This window comes from Marmota flaviventris, chromosome 8, assembly GCF_047511675.1.
Source record: "Marmota flaviventris isolate mMarFla1 chromosome 8, mMarFla1.hap1, whole genome shotgun sequence".
NCBI classification, from domain to species: Eukaryota; Metazoa; Chordata; class Mammalia; order Rodentia; family Sciuridae; genus Marmota; species Marmota flaviventris.
Genome location: NC_092505.1, coordinates 53,742,448 through 53,763,536, shown reverse-complemented (window position 1 = coordinate 53,763,536; position 21,089 = coordinate 53,742,448). Strand labels below are relative to the sequence as shown.

The following is a 21,089-nucleotide window of genomic DNA, read 5'->3' as shown; positions in this document are numbered from 1 at the left end:
TATAAAAAGCATAAGACAGGTAAACACATGACTCTAATCCTAACGTAAAAGTACTTTTGAGGCATTTAAAGCTGTCACTTGAACTCCCTCACCTTCTAAGAAAGAAAATAAAGTCACCAAACTTTAGAAAACCCAGGAGAAATTCTTTTCTAAAAGGTTTCCTGTCTTGTTTTTACTGAGGTAATATCTGAATGTAAAACTACCAGCCCCATTTTTCTAGTTTCTTAGGAGAGACTGATGTCATATAAACAATCACTTACCTGTATTGCCACCCAGTGACAAGGTTGGTGTACTTCATTAAATAGCCATATACATTTTCCATGTGATCACTATTAAAAAAAAGAAAGAAAGAAACAGAAAGTCAATTAAAATTAAAAGACTCAAGAAGGTAATTACAAACTTTTGAAAATGGCTATAGATATAGATATTTTCCATAAATGCTTCAAATTTTCTTTAGAAATAAAATGTTAAAAGGGTTTAACAGAGGGGCTGGAGTTGTGGCTCAGCCCCTAGCACATGTGAGGATCTGGGTTTGATCCTCAGTACCACATAAAAATAAATAAAATAAAGGTGTCCAACTATAACTAAAAAATAAATACTTTTAAAAAAAGAAGGGAAAAAAAGGGTTAACAGAGGCATTTAATTTCCCAAATTTCATACCTATAAGACTTTATTTTATTAGATTTCTTCAAAACAAGTGTAATATACCATACATTATTATGTATTAGAATTATTGAAAACAAAATCATTATACAAATACAAAATTTCATATATTCTCTGACCTATTCTTATCTATATATAGATATGTATGCATAGCATATAGAGATGTATGCTGTTTATAAATTAAAATGTTGTGTCAGACTTCTTCAATAGTTACACAATAAAATCCAGTTTTATGGTTCAAAAATAAACTAAAAAAGGTATCTAGATCAAATATTGCCTCCTTACTCTGGTGGAACATACAAGGGGCCAAGCTCTGTCTTTGAGCCTTGGTTTCTAAAATAAAGAATCTTGGAGGGTGTGTTGTTGTTTTCCAGTAACAAGGATCAAACCCAGGATCTTGGTACATGCCAGGGAAGCATGGGGTACCATTTAGCTATTCTCTTTTTATTTTGAGTCAGTATCTTGCTAAGTTGCCCAGGCCAACCTTGAACTTTTGATCCTTCTGCCTCAGTCTTCTGTGTGCCTGGAGTAGCTGGAGTAAAGACTGAGTACATGTCCCCCCACCCCCTGCATTTTTCTTCCATTCCATGGTTAGCAAGCAACATTGTTTATTAAATGAAACTCTTCAAGTGCTTTTTGGTTTCAGGTCATTAATCTCAGGAAAACAAAGGTTTCTAAAATGTCAGCCCAAAGTTCTGATAACTAAACACTATTCTGCCATGTTATTAAAACTGACAGCACCAGCTGAATTCTCATTTCAATATTTTCTAAACCATGCAACTAAAAGAAAGTCCCCTCCCTACCCCTTTCCTTCCTCTTCCTCTCCTCACTCATTTTTTTTTTTTTTTTGCCACTGGGGATTGAATGCAGAGGTGCTTCACCAGCCCCAGCCCTCTTTATTTTTTATTTTGAGACAAGGTCTTGTTAAGTTGCTGAGGCTGGCCTTTAACTTACAATCCTCCTGCCTCACCTTCCCAAGTCCCGAGGATTATAGGCATATGCCATGGCACCTAGCAAGAAAGGATTCTTCTCTAGAAAACCCCTTTGGGGTTTTGGCTAGAGTTTCTATACTTCCATCCCCAAGTCACATCCAAGTTACTTCTTTCTGTTCCTTTGGTACTTCAAGAAGCAGAGAAATACTTTGCTTGTCGGGTTCCCACACCTTTCTCAAGGTTCAGGCTTAAATAGCTCTTTGAGAATCACAGGAATCCCAGTGCCCATGGAGACTGTCTCAAAATAATTTTCCACAGAATTCCTTCTCTGTTTTCTGTTTTAGGTATTTAACACCTAAGTTCATCTTCTCTAACCTATTCTTACCTATAAAACTTACTAGTCCATTTTATCCTGGAACTATATAACCTCTACATTTATACTGTCCAACAATCCACAAAAAGGCTGGTAGTACATAACCTAAATTAGATATTTCCTCAACATGACAAGATATTTCTTTTTTTTTTTTTTTAAATCCATGATATCATAATGATACCTAAGCTAGCCAATCCCTAAAAAACAAATGCCAAATGTCTTCTTTGATATAAGGAGAGTAACTAAGAACAGAGTAGGGACAAAGAGCAGGAGAAGAAGATTAACATTTAACAGGGATGAGAGGTGGGAGGGAAGGGGAGAGAGAAGGGAAATTGCATGGAAATGGAAGGAGACCCTCAGGGTTATACAGTGGAGGGGGTAGAGAGAGAGGAGAGGAGGGGAGGGGAGGGGAGGGGAGAGGAGGGGAGCGGGGATGGTAGAGGATGGGAAAGGCAGCGGAGCACAACAGACACTAGTATGGCAATATGTAAATCAATGGATGTGTAACTGATGTGATTCTGCAATCTGTGTATGGGGTGAAGGTGGGAGTTCATAACCCACTTGAATCAAAGTGTGGAATATGATATGTCAAGAAATTTGTAATGTTTTGAACAACCAACAATAAAAAATTAAAAAAAAAAAAAGATTAAAAAAAAATGACAAGATATTTCATAATTCACTATTTAGGGAATTTCTCCTTAATCTAGGTTCTTTATGCTAAGTCTTTGGTTCTAAACAAGGGTCAATTCATAGCCATTAGCATGTAGTAGAAGCAATTAGGACTGTAGGTTCTAGAACTGCATGTATTCTTCAAATAATGCAAACTATAGGGAGAATCTTTTGAAAACCTTACATATAACATGTATATCTGAAGAAAAAAGTTTTATTTAAAAGCAATCAGGGGCTGGGGTTGTAGCTCCGTGGCAGAACACTTGCCTAGCATGTGTGAGGCACTGGGTTCAATCCCCGGCACCACATAAAAATAAACAAAACAAAGGTACTGTGTCCATCTCCAAATTTAAAAAAAAAAAAAAGTTTAATTATAAAAGCAATCAAAGAAAATGCATCATTTCTTTTACCTTTTCTCAGTCACTACTTTCATTTTACTAACAATAATTCACATTTCCAAGTTATTACTATCAGTCATTTAGTAGTTAACAATGAATTTTTAAAAGCAGACAATTTCAATATCATACACTAAAACAATCTAAAGTGTACCCTTATATATCACAATATAGTAATGTTTTGTGTATTTTTTATTGTTATATTTTATCGATGCATATATCTAAAGAGTTAACTTTCTCACAAAAATTACAAGGATACTGTCATGGCTTATTTGATAATAGCATAAAGCCTGACTCAAAAGGACCAAATTCAAATAAGCAACTACAAACTTTTGGCTTATTTTTACTAAATAAAACATCTGTCCCCAGATTTCAAAGGGTCAAAGTAAGAACATTCTATTCTTTGGAACAGCTGGTTGCACTGTCCCTCATCTTCCTCTTTTTTATGTATCTCAAGCCACAGCTACTATTTAATGCAATCAGCTAACATGGAATGACTGTGCCATCTGGTGGCTAGCATAAAGAGCCATGTGACAACATCTTTTTGGTTCACTCCAAATTCTTTGATACAGGTTAAACATGCAAGGATTTCAGATTAGAAATGCTCACCAGTAAACTCTATACAAATATCCTAAAATCTGAAAGCTGTGAACCCTGAAACATTTCTGGTCCCAAGTGTTTCTTTTTCTTTTTCTTTCTTTTTTTTTTTTTTTTGGTAGTTGGGTAGTTGTAGATGGACACTATGCCTTTATTCTGTTTATTTTTATGTGGTGCTAAGAATCAAACCCAGTGCCTCACACATGTTAGGCAAGCACTCTGCCACTGAGCTACAGTCCCAACCCCCCAAATGTTCCTGATAAAGGATACTCAACCTATGACTGAGTTAGCATATAGTACCTCCAACCTTCCGGCTTCACTCATTTAAAACAGGTGAATTTTCAAAGGGAAAATAGTAGTGTAGAGGAAAAGGACCAGGGGCAGGAAGGAAAGGAGAAATACTAGGGAACAATATTGATTAAATTATGCTGTTACCTCATGTTCATGTATAAGTATGTAACAATAAATCCCACTATCATGTATAATTATAATGCACCAATAAAAAATAAGGAGAGGGCTGGGGTTGTGGATCAGTGGTGGAGCACTTGCCTAGCATGTTTATGGGTTCAATCCTCAGCACCACATAAAAATATATAAATAAAATAAAGGTATTGTGTCCATCTACAACTTAAAAAAAAAAGGAGAAAAAGAAAAACTAAAATTGTAGTCTTTTTTGAAAAAATAAAATATGTCAGTTTTTATAGATTTTAATGTATCTATTTTAATAAAATCTAATTATAATAAGTGGGAACATGCTACATATCTGATTATATCAAACTATTTCGTGTTCTATGAAGTAGAAGTGACAGTCGAAAAAACTTAAGACACAGCTCAGAAGGCTGAGGCAGGAGGTCTGTGAGTTGAAAGCCAGTCTCAGCAACTTAGCAAGGTCCTAAAAATACAAAAAAAGGACTGAGGATGTGGTTCAGCGATTGAGTGCCCCTGGGCTCAGTCCCCAGGACTAAAACAAAACAAAAAAGCAAAAAACTTAAGACACTGAAAAATAAACTATAAGGGGTTGGGCTCAGCAGTAGAGTGTTTACCTAGCATGTTCAAGGCACTGGGTTCAATCCTCAGCACCAAATAAAAATAAATAAATAAACATAACCCACTTGAATCTAATGTATGAAATATGATATGTCAAGAGCTTTGTAATGTTTTGAACAACCAATAAAAATAAAATAAAATAAAGGTATTGTGTCCAACTAAAACTAAAAAAATAAAATAAACTATAAGCCAGGTACAGTGGTACACACCTGTATTCCCAGAGACCTGTGGGGGCTAAGGCAGGAGTATAGTAAGAACAAAATCAGACTCAGCAACTTAATAAGATCCTATCTCAAAATAAAAAATAAAAGAGTTGGGGATGTGGCTAAGTAGTAAAGCAATGCTGGGTTCAATCCCCGGTATTTAAAAAAAAAAAAATGCTATGGAAGGACTGAAATGTAGCTCTGTGTGCCTAGCATGTGCCCGGCCCTGGGTTCAATCCCACTACCACCAAAATTGAGTCAGGAGCAGTGGTGCATGCCTGTAATCCCATCTACTCAAGACTCTGAGACAAGAGGATTGCCAAGTGAAGTCAGCCTCGGCAACCTAGTGAAAACTCAGTCTCAAAACAAAAAATAAAAAGGGCAAGGGTGAGTAACTAATGCCTTTACTGAAATAGAGGTTGCAGAGAAAATTCTGCAATTAATCCAATTTAATATGTTGGATTTAAGGGTATTACAGAACATATACAGGGAGATATCCTGTAAGGTGATGACAATATTTATGTCTGAGATATTAATTTCGAAGTCTTCAGCATATATACATAGAAAATATTTGAAAACATGATGGCAAATAAGATTACCTAGGAAGTAAATTATGAGGGATGAAAACAGGGTTTAAGGAGAACTCTAAAGAAAAATCTTAAGTGCAAGCAAGAGAAGCAAGTGATCAGGAGTTGAGAAATAGAAGGTAGAAAACTATGAGAATACAGTAACCAGAGTCTTAAGATTTAAGTCTGTGGCCAAGTACTACTGAGAGAAAGATAAGTAAGAAGAAGATTAAGACATTTCTATTAGATTTTAACAACCCAAAGATGACAGTTTAGAGAAATTTTACTAAGGACAGGGCCAGCTGGCAATAAATGAAGAGCAACTAGAAGAAACAGGGATGGCTAAGGGGATGGGAAGTGGGCTTAAAAGAGGGTAGTTCTAAGTACATAATGGGAAGGAAGGAGTAAAAAGACTCAAGACTCAGGAGTAAGAGGGAAATGGGGAACAGGTGGGCTTCAGAGCCTAGACAGAAGAATTAGATACTGTGAAGGTTAATTTAATGTGTCAACTTGATTGGGCCATAGGATTCCTATAATAAACACTATTTCTGGGTGTCTGTGAAGGTGTTTTTCAGTATACAAAAAAAAATCAGTATTTATAAAAAAAAAAAAAAATGGAAGGAGGGAAGATTCATTTCCTTCCTGTATGCCTATCTGAACTAGAACACTGGTCATGTCCTGGCCTTGTGCAGGAATTTAAATCATTGGCTTCCCTGGGTCTCAGGCCCTCAGACTCAAGCTGAAATTACACCACCAGTTTTCTTCAGTCTTCATCTTGCAGCTAGCAGAGCTTTGTATTTTGAGTGTGTATAATAACATGAACCAATTCCTCAGAATCTCAATCTCCATCAATTCCCCACATATAAAAAGACACAAATCTATATCTGTTGGCATAGATATATAAATACATCCTATTGGCTCTATTCCTGGGAAGAACCCTAACAGACACCTTATAGCATTTAACTACAGGCAATAATTTATGCAAGCTGTTGTCAATAAAAAGAAGGTACCAGTCAAGGTACAGGTTAAAATCCCTATTTCTATGAGGCAAAAAGTATCCTTTGAAAAGGTATAGTTTTGGTTCATTTCATGGACTATAAAGAGCATGATGGCCAGGCATGGTAATGCATGTCTATAATCCCAGCAGCTCAGGAGGCTGAGGCAGGAGGATTAAGAGTTCAAAACCAGCCTCAGCAACTTAGTGAAGCCCTAAGCAACTTAGCAAGACCCTTTCTCTAAATAAAATACAAATAAGGGCTGGGGATGTGGCTCAGTGGTTAAGTGGGTTCAACTCCTGGTATGTATGTATGTATGTATGTATGTATGTATAAATCAATCAACCAATCAATAAATAGCATGATGAAGGGAGGGAGTAGTTTACTTAGCTGAGGAAAAAGCAACTGACATCAAGTAATAGTAGTGGCTACAGCATAGGTACCTCCTCCTGCTGTACAAACAAAAACTCTGTAAGTGTGCTCTCTGTCTCTTGCATGTGATGTCCTGTGCCACCTAGGGACTCTGTCAGCAAGAAAGCCAACACAGATGTGGCTCCTTGATTATGGACCAGAAGAACTGGAGCCAGCCTACTGGAATCCTGGGGGAGCTGCTCCCAGGTATATGTGTATGTAGAGTAGATCCAGACAGCTCAAGGAATTAACTGCAGTGAACCTTCCAATTAGCCACCAAGATTCCATTCAATGAATAACTTGTTGCCCCAAAGTCTCTAAGTCTGCTTAACTAGGGAACCCAACCACTCATTATCAATATACATACAAATTCTGAATATCTGTAATTAGGTATTTAGACATGGAAGAACTATTTATTTATTTATTTGGTATTAGGAATTGAACCCAGGGGTGCTCTGTCATAGAACTTCACCCCCATCCTCTTTTTATTTTTTCTTTTGAGACAGGGTCTCACTCACAAGGTTGCTAAGGCTGGCCTCCAACTTGGGATCTTCCTGCCTTAGCCTCCCAAGGCACTGAGATTACAGGCATGTACCACTGTGCCCAGCTTGTAATTTATTTAACTTTTTAATTTCCCCAGTAGCAATGACTACTTCTTATTCATCCCTTTAGCACCTAGAGTATGGCCTGAGATACAACAGGTACTCAATAAATGTTGAATGAATTAAACGATAGAAAGAGAGAAGCAAAATTTTTCTGTCCTCTCTCCTGCAAAGAGTCTTAAAAAAAAAAAAGTTAATGCTCTTTGGCCTAAATTTCACTACTAGATAATGAGTCTAAAACAAATGTTTAGAAATGTAGACCAAAACAAAAACCTGAAACAGGGTTGGGGTTGTGGATCAGTGGTACAGCATTTGCCTAGCATGTATGAGGCACGGGGTTCAATTCTCAGCACCACATAAAAAAATAAATAAAAGATACTGTGTCCATCTACAGCTAAAAATGTTTAAAAAAAAAAAAAAAAAAAAAAACCCAAACAAAAACAACACAACTTTGTAGACAAAGTTAATGCACCACTATGTTCACTATGGCACTATTTATAGTGGTTAAAAAAAAAAAGAAGTGTGTGTGGCAGGGAGATAAAAGGGGGGACAAACTAAATGAAGTAGTATTCACTAATTAAAATGTTTATGAATTTCTAACAAAGGGTACTGTTTATTATGATCATTAAAATTGCAAGTCACAAAATGTTATGTAATATATAAAATGTATGCACAGAATAAAAGTACATAAAATAGCAATTGTGGTTTATCACTAGATGGAAGAATTAAGAATTATCAGTGGTATTTACCTTGTTCCCTTTAATGTTTTACATTTCCCAATTTTCATATTATTTTTACAATCAAATAAAACATTTTTTAAATGTTCAATTGCTGAGTATGGTGGTGCACACCTGTTATCCCAGCAATTTAGGAGGCTGAGGCAAGAGGATTGCAAGTTTGAGGCCAGTCTCAGCAACTTAGGGAGGCCCTAAGCAACTTTGCAAGACCCTGTTTCAAAATAAAAAAATTAAAAGCTCTGGAGATGTAGCTCAGTGATAAGGTGTCCCTGGGTTCAAACTCCAGTACCAAAAGAAAAAGATCAATTATCTGAAATAAGTGGAATACCAGGCACAGAGCAATTTACACTTATTAACATTATGAAATGAGCAGGACTAGGTAGTGTATGCAAATAGTCCCAGCTATTTGGGAGGCTGAGACAGATTGTTTGAGCCAGAAGTTCAACACCAGCCTGAGTAATATATGAAAATAAAAATTAAAAAGCGAACTGGAGGATAGATCAATAGTAGATCACTTGCTTAGCATTCTCCAGACCCGAGTCCTATCCCCAGCTCCCCTGAACACATACACACACCAGCATAAATTAAATATTTTAGAACTTTCCAGTGTGACTCTATGAACAATACTTTTTGGGGATATAGAACTGAGATTCCCATAAATCCTTAATTCCTAAAATAGAATACACATACCCAAAACTGGGCTGAGTACCTAGTGGAACAGGGTAAAAACTACAATTTTTTTTTTTTTAGCACAAATTTACATGACTGTAAGAAATTAAAGCATTTTTATATCAAAACTCACATAAATGTTAAAAAGATATTTGCTCTCTCCTCACACATGTCCATGTGGAGAACTTGCCCTGAGACCTCTTGTCCTCTCCCACCACTCCCCACCCTGACTGCTCCCCCTTGTGGTGAGGATAGGGAGAAATTGGAACCCTTATGCATTGATGGTAAGAATGTGAAATGGTGCCACTGCTATGGAAAACTATGGCAGTTCCTCAGAAAAAATTAAGACATGGAATTACATATGGTCCATCAATTTCACTTCTGGGTATATACAAAAGTACTGCATGGCAGAGACTCAAACACATACCTGTACACCAATTTCAAAATATCCCAAGGAGGAAACAATGTAAATATACACACACAATGGAAGATTATGCAGCTTCCAAAAGGAAGGAAAATCTGGCACATTCTACAAAACGGTTGCTACAGTTTGGATGCTGAATGTCCTCCAGAGGTCCACGTGTACAAGGCTTGATCCCCAGAGGGTGCTATTAGGAAGTGCTGTTGACCTTAGGAGGTGGGGCCTTATGGGAGGTCCTTAGGTTACTGGGAACATGTCCTTAGAGGGGACCCTAGTCTCCTCTTCATTCTTTCCTTTTGCTTCCTAGCTTGTGATATAAGAGGTTTTTACTCTGCTACCCACTCCTGCCATGATGTTTGCCTCATCAGAGGCCCATACCCCCTGATCTTGGACTGGAATCTCTATAATTATAGGCCAACCCCAAAATAAATCACTTATCTTCATAAGCTGTCTCAGGTATCTCTCTGTATTATCTTTAAGAAAATAAAATAGAGATAATACAGAGAGATACCTGTATCTTTTCCTTAAAGGAAAAGGGGAGGGAAGGATAAAATTACATAAAGAACCAATCAAATACAAATTAATAGTTGAGCAAAAAGATATCTAGTAGAGGAAAGAGAAAAAGAGCAGGGGAAACAGGAGGGAAAAGGAGGGATCGTGAACTAAAATAGATTTCCATGCATAGATGAGTTTGTCAGGATGAAACCAACTACTGTGTGTAACCATAAAGCTCTGATTAAAAATAAATAAATAAAAATAACATGATGGTTAACAAAATGGTTAGCCTCAAAAGCATTAGGTTAAATAAAATAAGCCAAACACAAATATTATACAATTCTACTTAAATAAAATACTTAGAGTAGTAAATTCATACAGATGAGGTAGATTACTAGTTGTCAGGGGCTAGAGAGAGGGGGAATGGCAAGTTTTTGCTTAATGGATAGACAGTTTTCATCTGAATGACTAAAAAAAGTATGGAGATGAACAGTAGAATGGTTGTGTAACAATGTTAACATAATGCCACTCAAATATCACTTAAAATGGTTTAAATGGTAAATTTCATATTATTATATTTTACCACACTAAGAAAAAATACCACTTGATTGTAACCTGATTGTGAGTTTTCTGTCTCAGCTTGTCCTGAACACAGAATATTATTTATTGGCCTCCCCAAAACTGAATAACAGGTATAGTGATAGACAAATATATAGATATAGATATTACAGAGTGGACTATAAAATTCTTTTGAAATTTGAAGATAACAAGAAAATTCCAAGAAAGGTATAGCCAGTCACAAGCCACCTTAATCACAAACTAGATGCCCTGAGGGTACCAACTGTCTAATTTTGTTAGAGATATTTCACAAAGTTTGAGAAGCAGGGCTGTCAAGTGTTCACCCACCTAGACCAAGGGGAAAAACTCAAAAAGAAGAATACACTGTGCATAATCTGATTCTCACAACTAGACACTTGACCACAGAGCTTGAAAAACAAATGGCACAAAAACTCCTACCTGGCAAAGTAGAAAGTCACCTCTAACACCTCCACCAAGTTAGAAAGCTGTTTGATGATGGTGAAAAGAGCATGCAATTACCAGCAGACAGATTTAGATTTGAATTCCAATTTGACCTTGGGCAGATAACACATCTATACTTAAATTTCCTCATCTGTACACAGGGACTAGGAACGTCTATCTTGTAGATTTATAATGAAGCAAGAATAAGAGATTATATATTTCAACCCCTATATGTTTGAAGAATACTTAAACATGGTGAGTGCTTCACAAACATTGATTTTCTCCCACTCTAGGAAGTCAGTACTTCTGCTGGCAAAAGGCTCATTTTCTAGATCACATTTCTAAGTCTCTCTTATCTTTGCAAGCGTGACACTTTCAAATGAGAATATTGGAACCTAACGCCCTGAGACTTCTACTTCTTTTCATTTAAAAAAAGAATTTCTTGGGGCTGGGGATGTGGCTCAAGCGGTAGCGCGCTCGCCTGGCATGCGTGCGGCCCGGGTTCGATCCTCAGCACCACATACAAAGATGTTGTGTCGGCCAAAAACTAAAAAATAAATATTAAACAAACAAACAATGGACAAGTCCTTCACTTTAAAAAAAATAAAATAAAAAAAGAATTTCTGGCTGGAGTATAGCTCAGTGGTAGAGTGCGTGCTTAGCAAGCTCAAGGGCCTAGGTTCAACATTCAGCACCAATAGGTATCCTGTCAGGAACTATATGAGATTTACCCTACTTACAAACTAGCAAATTAGCCTACCACAATTCATGGATGTTGGCAGTAGACATGAGACTCTTGAGTCAAAGACAAGAGACTTCAGTACTCATAACAAATATAACAAATGGATGCAATTATTTACACTGTTCCATACCTCACATGGAACAGTCTTCTTAGGGATGTTTCGTTTCATTACAAGTGTTTCTAATTCATATTTAACATTTGCTTAGCAATGCACTGTATAGTGGTTATATATTTAACCAGTTCTCCTACTGATGAGCACTGGTTTCCAGGCCTTCACTACTGTAAACAATGCTACCACAAACCAAGTTGTACATATGGTAACAAAGAAATTCCTACATGAAAGACTCTCACATTTTTAGCTTTTATAGACACTGTTGATCTGTTCTTCAAAGAAGCTGCACTAATTTAACTCTTACTCCTCAACTTAAAAAAACGGGCATCTCCTCACACTGGCCTCCTGGCAGCAATTATTTACCAACAAACACAGGATGTAACTTACCCATCTCAACAAGATGTTTAGACATGACTAGTAGGCTTTTCAATATCCCTGATATTTAAAATTAAGTTTCTAAAACTTAAGTATGAACTAGCTGTTACATTGTAGAATGAGCACCCAAGGGTAGAGGATCTATCTAGTTCTGACTTTCTGACTAACTAGCACCTTGAGTGACCTGGGCCAAATCAATTTAAATCTCTGTGTAAGTGTTCTTCTGTTAGTTAGATGTCTTTTTTGGCCTAAAATATATATACAATACTCTGAAAAACTCTTAAAATATTTTTTCTTTTTACTTTTTATTCTTTGGGGTACTATGGATTGAATCCGGGTGTGCTTTACCACCAAGCTCCATCCCCAGCCCTTTTTATTTTTTATTTTGAGATAGAATCTCACTAAGTGATCTTCCTGCCTCAATCTCCCCAATTGCCAGTATTATAGGCATGCACCACTGTGCCCAGTTTCTACACATTGTTTTCAACAGAAAACTGTTATTTCAAAAGTTAATTCTCAAAATAAGGCCAACATTAAATTTCATATTAAAAATGTTTAAGAAAAGGATTGCTTTCTAGTACAATATTTCACTGATCTCATATTTTTTTATGTCTCATATATGTCTAAAACATCTTCCCAGTAGCCATTTCAATGAAGGATCTCACACCAAGAGAATAGGTCACTAAAAATCCTACTGTCATCTTCCCCATCTGAATGAATGTCTATCTTAGTACATACCTCTATCTGGCTTTAATCCATACTTAGTTCCAAAATAGATTTACAGTAGCATTTAATTGTTGTCTATCTGATAGCACAATCCAAGAAATAATAACAAAGAACGCCTCCTTAGGTGAGTGTCACTAGCCTGTAAATCTCAAGTTATTTGGGAGGCTGAGGCACAAGGATCACAAGTTTAAGGCTAGTATTGGGAAGCTGAAAAGAGGTCAGAGGGTAGGGGTCCTCATAACCAGATTAGCAGAGAAACTGGAATTCTCTTTAGTTCACTGTCTCAACAAATTGAAACATTCAAGTTTTCTTTTTCTTAAAATATCTATTACTGAATAAGTCTGTTCACAAATCACTTCATTAAGCAAAATAAATACAGGAGACTTCTTAGCTAGGAAAGAACATAAAAATGTTCCCTTTTCTCTAGGTAGTATAATTTACATCAAGAATATTCTCTTCTGGGCTGGGGGTATAGTTCAGTGGTAGAGAACTTGCCCAGCATGCATTAGGTCATGAGTTTAATCCTCAGCACTGCAAAAGTAAACAAACAAATAAGAAAACAAATACCCAAAATACAGCATATCAACCAAAACAAAAAAAAGATACAGTAAATCCACAAACCAATAGTTTTCAGAAACAACTTTCAATATACTGCAATCTATCTAAAGATTATAAACAAAGAATACCACCAACTTTTAAAAACAAATTTACACTGAGATCCCACCTTCACAAACTTACAGTTTAATCTTCATAAACGTATTTCAGACAATTCCTTAGCCTAACTATAAAATAACATCCAAATAAAAAGTACCAACAATGACAAATTTACCACTACTATAATGCAAAATAATATAAAGCTTAAAGGTCCAAAATATCATAGTATACTATGCTCAGTCATGATCAGGCTTATGATTTTTTAAAATTTATTAAGTTAGCCCCAGATATTTTTTATTGAATCAGGAGGCATTTGTTCCACTACAACTTAGATGAGAAAAATTCCGAGGGCTAGGGCTATAGCCTAGAGGTAGAGTACTTGCCTTATAAGCATAAGGCCCTGGGTTCAATTTTCAGCACTGAAAAAAAAAAAAAAATCTGTACAAGTATAAATGACTTTATAATTCTTTTTTTCCCCCCTGTGGTGCTGGGGCTGGAACTCAGGGCCTTGTGCATGTTAGGCAAGCACTCTATCACTGTGCTACACCCTCAGTCTTTACTGTTTTGAGTAATAAAGTTTCCCAAACCTACTTTATCTAATAATTTCAAAAGAAATCTAGTGAAAAAAATTATCACATTTGAGCTCTAATTATAATACATAATCTGCTCATAAAACCAATGAAACTAAAACATTTTTATAATTAGGTGCTATCCTATAAATGATTTTGTACAATGGAAAGCTTTACTCAGATGGAGGTAACTGGTAATTCCTCTTATCTTCATGGTAAAGACCTAACAATTTATTCAGTTCAAAGGCAAAACAGATCAAACTGCCATGGTTTGGGTGATAAATGAGGGGCAGTGAATGTGAACTGTTTTTAAAAGGAAGGATTAGAAAACCTGGGTTCTGTAATTCTTGCTTTGTTTTTAAAATCTTCAGACTTAATCTCAGGAGAAGCCAGGGAAGAGGAAGCAATGCAGGACAATGGAGGAAACTACCTGATATCCTAAATAAAATACATTAAAATCAAAACACATATTCAGGATGTAAAACAGTACTGCTGGGGCTGGAGTTGTGGCTCAGTGGTAGAGCACTCGCCTAACATGTGTGAGGCACTGGGTTCGATCCTCACCATCACATAAAAAAATGAATAAACAAAACAGAGGTATTGTGTCCATCTACAACTAAAAAAATTTAAAAACAAAACAAAAGTAAAGCCTTATTTGTCCGATCCTTGAAGAATTCTACATAATTAAATTTTCCATACAGAAGCACCTTTTTCTTTTTTGTTTTAAAAGCTTTTTTCCTTAAATTTGTTCACTGTATCACAGTTCTCTGCCTTTTACATGTGCATGTGTGTGCACACATACACTAGAGTTGGAACCATAGCTTTGTGCATAGTAGGCAAGTATTCTTTTATATATATATATATATATATATATATATATATATATATATATATATATATATATATGTATTTGGACACAATAACTTTATTTTGTTTATTTTTATGTGGTGCTGAGGATCGAACCCAGGGCCTCGCAACTGCTAGGTGAGCGCTACTGCTGAGCCACAATCCCAGCCCAGCAGCAAGTATTCTTTTCTGCTAACTACATCCTTACCCTGTTTTGGTGGTGTTGTGGTTCTCCTCTTCCCTCACTTTGGTACCAGGGATGGAACTCAGAAGCACTTAACCACTGAGCCACATCCCCAGCCTTTTTATATTTTATTTTGAGACAGGGTCTCGCAGAGTCGCTTAGGGCCTCACTGAGGTGCTGAGGCTGGCTTTGAACTTGCGATCCTCCAGCCTCAGCCTCTGGAGCCACTGTGATTACAGGTATGCACCACTGTGCCCAGCCCATTTTTAAATTTTATTTTGAGATGGGATCTAAATTGCCTAGGCTAACCTTGATTTGCCATCTTCTTGCCTCAACCTTCTGAGTCACTGGGATTAGAGGCATGCCTCCTAGCTTAGTTGCTCTCTGCCTTCTTAAATAGAGTGGACTCCCCCTGGAAACTTTAAGTCATTGTAACTATACTAGGATGTACATGCATATTAATTTTTCAAATCTTTGAATGTTTTACATTGTCATTTGCTGTTTCCTCTGTTACATTTACCCTATAACTTTTTGGTAAGTGATTCTAATAGATTGTAATTTGAAAATCACCCAACCCTTAAATAATATCCTAAATAAGGGATAACAAGACTCTGAATTAAAAGTAGAGAAATAGCTGGATTCAGTGACACACACCTGTAATCCCAGTATCTTGGGAGGCTGAGGTAGGAGGATCTTCAAAGCTAGCCTCAGCAAAAGTGAGGTGCTAAGCAACTCAGTGAGACCCTGTGTCCAAATAAAATACAAAATAGGGCTGAGGATGTGGCTCAGTGGTCGAGTTCAATCCCAAGTACCAAAAAGTAGAGAACTAAAGTAGATGGCTTTTTGACAACTCTCCCAGTGCTAAGAAATCTGTTTATTTTCCATTTCAATTGAAACTGAGTTTCAAGAGTTAAAGATATCAGAAGATTTACCCTCTGGACTGGAGGTATAGCTCAGTGATAGAGCTCTTATCTAGCATTTATGAGGCACTGAGTTTGATCCTCAGCACCACATAATAAATAAATAAACAAAATGAAGGTATAAAAAATAAATTAAATAAAGGTATTTTTTTAAAAAAAGAAGACTGACTTCTGACTACCTGGAATTTTACTTCAATTATATAAAAATATTCCTCAAAGCAACTGATAATCTTTATGATTAGTGTTAAAACACACACACAGGGGCTGGGGTTGTGGCTCAGCGATAGAGCGCTCGCCTCACATGTGCAAAACCCTGGGTTCGATCCTCAGCACCACATAAAAATAAATAAATGAAATAAAGGTATTGTGTCCAACTACAACTAAAAAATAAATATTAAAACACACACACATGGGGCTGAGGATGTGGCTCAAGTAGCGCGCTTGCCTGGCATGCGCGCGGCCCGGGTTCGATCCGCAGCACCACATACAAACAAAGATGTTGTGTCCGCCGATAACTAAAAAATAAATATTAAATATTCTCTCTCTCTCTCTCTCTCCCTCTCTCTTTAAAACACACACACACACACACACACACACACACACACAAAGAAAGAAAAAGAAAAAAATTATGCTGATTCCAAAAATGAGCCTAAATATCTCACAGTAACTAAATATATTCTGTCCTACAGTTATTTACCAATAAAAGTTATCATGACTCCACTTTGATATGTTAATACATATTTCACATATATGGATAATATTCATGGTAAGTATATATCCCACACAAAATCTTGGCTTTAACACCTTCCAAGTTTCACATACTTTTCACAAATACAAATTGCACAAGGGCCATAAAGGACTACAATTAAGCACACAGGCAATTAACCAACACTTAAGAATTCATCCATTTAGTTCCAACACTATGGGACATTCTGATTTCATTCATTCTTAAAATAATAGATATTAATTCTATTTTAGGTATAAAGCATCAAAAACTAAAATGCAACTTCTGTTGCTTTTCCAAGACTCTCTCCCTGTTCCAAAAAGTTTTTCATTCCTATGAGAATTCAAATTATGTATGCATATCCCCTCTTCTAAGTCACAAACATCCAGAGGGCAAGAGTCTATTACAAATGTTTTGTGCACCCAGTATTTGTTAGCCTCTGGAGAGAGCTGAGTTTAACAGTTCTGTCCTCACAGTCTGTCAGAGAAGGCAGGCTTGTAAACAAATTACAACACAGGCAAAAACAGAAGTGAGTACAGAATTAAATTAAAGGAAGAAATAACTCTGGCTGTAGAGGAAGTTCAGGGATACATTTCTGCCTTCCTCAAAAGCCCCTAAATAAATACCTGTTGAATGAACTGAATCTTGCTAATGATCGGTCAGGTCCCAGGTCCAAGTAGATTTATCAGTTGCTTCTTGAAGCCAGAGGACAAACTTTCCCTTTCAACTGCAATATACAGACTCCAGTTTACTCACCTCCACCTCCACCCCAGAAAATCACCTTGGAGAAGGACCATACCTATACTGCCAGCCTTTTGCACTGCCACCGCGGCTGCTGCTGCTGCTGCTGCTACTGATTCCACCAGCACAGCTGCTGTTGCTACTGTTCTTATTCGGGGTCACGGCTGTGGCCAGGCCCTCCAGCTTTCCTTCACTCTCGGAGACTTTCATTGTCGACACTGGTTCACTCCCCTGCATCTTAACTCCAAAGTCCATCTGCCCTTCGCGGGCGGGAGAGAACAACTCCTTAGAGGAGTTTTGTAGGTGCTTTAAAAAAAAAAAAAAAAGCTAAATATAATCCCAGTTGTTAAATCAGATTGCGTCTAGAATGGGAACCATCAATGATCCAGGAAAGCAAAATGCGCATTCCCTCTTAAGTTAAAACTTGTAAGAGGGCAGGGAAGCCCTGAGAGCAGGTATTCTTCAGAAATATATTTCCCTCCTGACAAAAGCAAGAAGGAAAAAAATCACCCAGCTAAGAAAGCTTGGTGACATACTCAAAGGAGAAGCCGAAGGAGCATGGGGGAGGTAGCGGATTTGGGGGCTAAAAGGGCTGGGCGAAGGACAGAGGACCACAGAAAAGGGTCTGGTGGCCTGACCTCCGGGCTGTGGGGCTGACCCACCGCGCTCCCTCCTCTTCTCCTCCGGCCGACCCTCAAGGGGGAGGATTCCGTCCAGCCAGCTCCGCGGTTCCCGCCGCAGACAAGAGACAGAACAGGGGCTGGCGCGAGCAGCCCGGAGGAGGATCGGGAAGGAGGCCACCGGGGGCGGGATGCCGGCTCCCCGGGCCACCTCTCCTTCGTCCAGAGGCGAGCTGTTCAGGGGCGACTTCGTCCAACGCCACTGGGTCGTGGTCCTCCGCTGGATTTCTAGGGGCGGGGGAATCCCTCACCCTCTGGCCAGCCAAACGTGAATACCAGGGCCGCGGCCGCCGCCCCACCCACAGCCCCACAGCGGGTCACCCACCCGCCTGCTGTCTTCCCGCCTTCCCTTCCGGAGTAGTGTGAGCTCACTTCCCTTAGAGCCGAAGCGCCAGGCGCCATCTTGGATTAGGGCACCTGGGCCCTGAAGGGGGCGGAGCCTCGGGGAAGCTATGCCCAGGAGGCTGAAGGGAAAGAAAGCTCTCAGCGGGAAGCGGCACCTAGAAAAGCAACTGCGAAGGAGGGAGAAACAAAGGAGCCCCTTTTCAGAGCTAGTGCTCTCCTGAGTGGCTTCCCATCTTCCTGCTAGGTCCTAACCTTCCATTTGAAGCACTCTTCCACGTCTTCGAGGAAGAAAGCTTAAAAAAAAAAAAATCATTTGCAAAAGAAAACTAAAAACACCTCTTTGTTTCATTTGTTTTGTAGAAAAGGAAAACCTGGCAGTGAGGCAAATCAGTCTTAGAAATGGAAAAAATTTTGTTTTCTGTCTCGGAAGTTAGAGCCATAAGAACCAAGGCTAGGCTAGGTGATTTCCTGACCCAGACTAGTCCCACACCCTCTTTAGACCTTGTTTTTGCATTTGAAAAATAGTGATTGTTTAGAAGATTTCTAAAGCCCCTTCTAATTGTAAATTCTACTTTCTACCATCATGACTTGTGAATTGAACTTAAAGTAAACTGTATGCAAAACGCTAGGGAAGATGCAAAGAAGTAATACTCAAAATGAAAAAACAGTAAAGTAAATCAGATATAATTAAGGTTATGGAGAAAAATTAAAAGAGAATGAGAGCCAGGCATGGTAGTGTGCACCGATAGTTCCAGCTAATCAGAGGGCTAAGGCAGGAGGATCACTTGAGCATAGGAGTTAGGGCCAGCCTGGGCTGTAGCAAGACACAGTCTCAAAAAGGAAAAAGAAAAAGGGGGGGGGGGGAGGGTATGATATAGAAAACAAATGAGATAGGATGGAAACTTACTTTAAAAGAGCCATCAAGGAAAGTCATCTATAAGGAGATGACATTTAAAGTGAAACATGAAGAAAAATGAAGAAGCTAAGGGAAAAGCAATTCTACCTATTCTGGGAAATGAAAGACCTGGAGCCTGGAGCATGACAGAGAGCCTTGTGAAATGAAAGTGAAGTGAGCCAGAGGAAATGGAAAGACAAGGAAGATTTTAATCAGAGGAGGTTTGTGAACTGATTTACAGTTTTAGAAGCTCTAGTCTTTTCAGCAAATGATGCTGGAACAGTTGGATGATAACATGCAGAAGAATGAAAGTTGGACCTCTACCTCATACCATACACAAATAAACTCAAAATATATCAAAAGCATAAATGTAAGAGCTAAAACTATAAAACTCTTACATGAAGAAAAATAAAAAACAGAAAAATCTTACAAGAAAATCAGGAATAAATCTTCACGACCTGACATTAGGTAAAGCTTTCTTAGATGCAACATCAAAGAACAAGCAGCAAGCCAGGTACAGTGGTAAATGCCAGTAATCCAAAGGTGAAGGCTGGAGGATCACAAATCCAAGGCTAGCCTGGGCAATTTAGAGAAGACCCTGTCTCAAAATAGAAAAATAAAAAGAGCTGGAGATGTAGCTCAATGGTAAAGTTCCCCTGGGTTCAGTCCCCTTTATAGGGTTGGTTGGGGGCGGATGTTAGGAAACCCAAGCAACAACAACAACAACAGCAACAACAAAAATAGACTGGTCTTCATGAAAATTAAAAACTTTTTTTTTTGTTGTTTGAGGTTCTTTTTGGTACCAGGGGTGGAATTCAGTGGTATGTAACCAGTGAGCCACACCCCAGCACTTTTTTATTTTTTATTTTGAGACAGGCTCTCCCTGAGTTGCTTTAGGACCTCGCTAAGTTGTTGAGCTGGCTTTGAACTCAGGATCCTTGTGCCTCAGCCACCTAAGTTGCTAGGATTGCAGACATGCACCACCACAACTTGCAACTTTTATTCTTTAATCAATACTATGTATAAAGTGAAATGACAAGCTATAGAAGGGAAGAAAATATTTGCAAATTATATATTTGATAAAGGACATATCTAGAATATGTAGAGCACTCTTGCAATTCAATCGTAAAAATATAAATAACACACTTTAAAAACGCGTAAAGGATGCCTCAGCAACTTAGGCACTAAGCAACTCAGTAAGACCCTGTCTGTAAATAAAATATAAAAAAGAGCTGGGGATGTGGTTCAGTGATTGAGTGCCCCATAACCTCCCCCCTCCCCAAAAAGCAAAGGATCTGAATAGACATTTATCTGAAGTTTATACAAAGGCCCATAAATACACTAAGAGATTCTCAATATCATTAGTCATCAAGGAACTACAAATAAAAACTACAAAGAGATACTGCTTAAACCTCATTAGGGTGGTTAAAAAAAAAAAAGATAATAACCAGTGTTATTGTATATGGAAATATTTGAACCCTCATACTTTTTAACAAATATGTGAAGTGTTCCATACAATGGAATATAATTGACCATGAAGAAGAATGAAGAATTGGTACATGCTACAATACAGATGGACCTTGAAAGCTTTATTTTATTTTGGTACCAGGGATTTAACTCAGGGGCACTTGACCACTGGTCACATCCTCAGCCCTATTTTGTATTTTATTTAGAGACAGGGTCTCACTGAGTTACTTGGTGCCTCACTTTTGCTGAGGTTTGCTTTCAGCTCGTACTCCTCCTGCCTCAGACTCTGGAGCTGCTGGGATGACAGGCATGAG

General features: G+C 37.9%; 1 protein-coding gene across 3 annotated transcripts in view; it reads right to left on the bottom strand.

Annotated features, from left to right (window-relative positions):
- Positions 1-18,451, bottom strand: part of Osbpl11 (oxysterol binding protein like 11) — an 80,184-nt gene extending 61,733 nt beyond the window's left edge. Inside the window, exons 1-3 of one of the 3 annotated variants that reach the window (XM_071615252.1) lie at positions 18,394-18,451; positions 17,447-17,694; positions 261-329 (exon numbers count right to left, since the gene is read on the bottom strand). In XM_071615252.1, the coding sequence (XP_071471353.1) occupies positions 261-329; positions 17,447-17,643 (266 nt within the window). In that variant the 5' untranslated portion in view covers positions 17,644-17,694; positions 18,394-18,451. The other 2 variants (XM_027936062.2, XM_071615251.1) reach the window with 2 other exon arrangements.
- Positions 18,452-21,089: the final 2,638 nt, after the last annotated feature.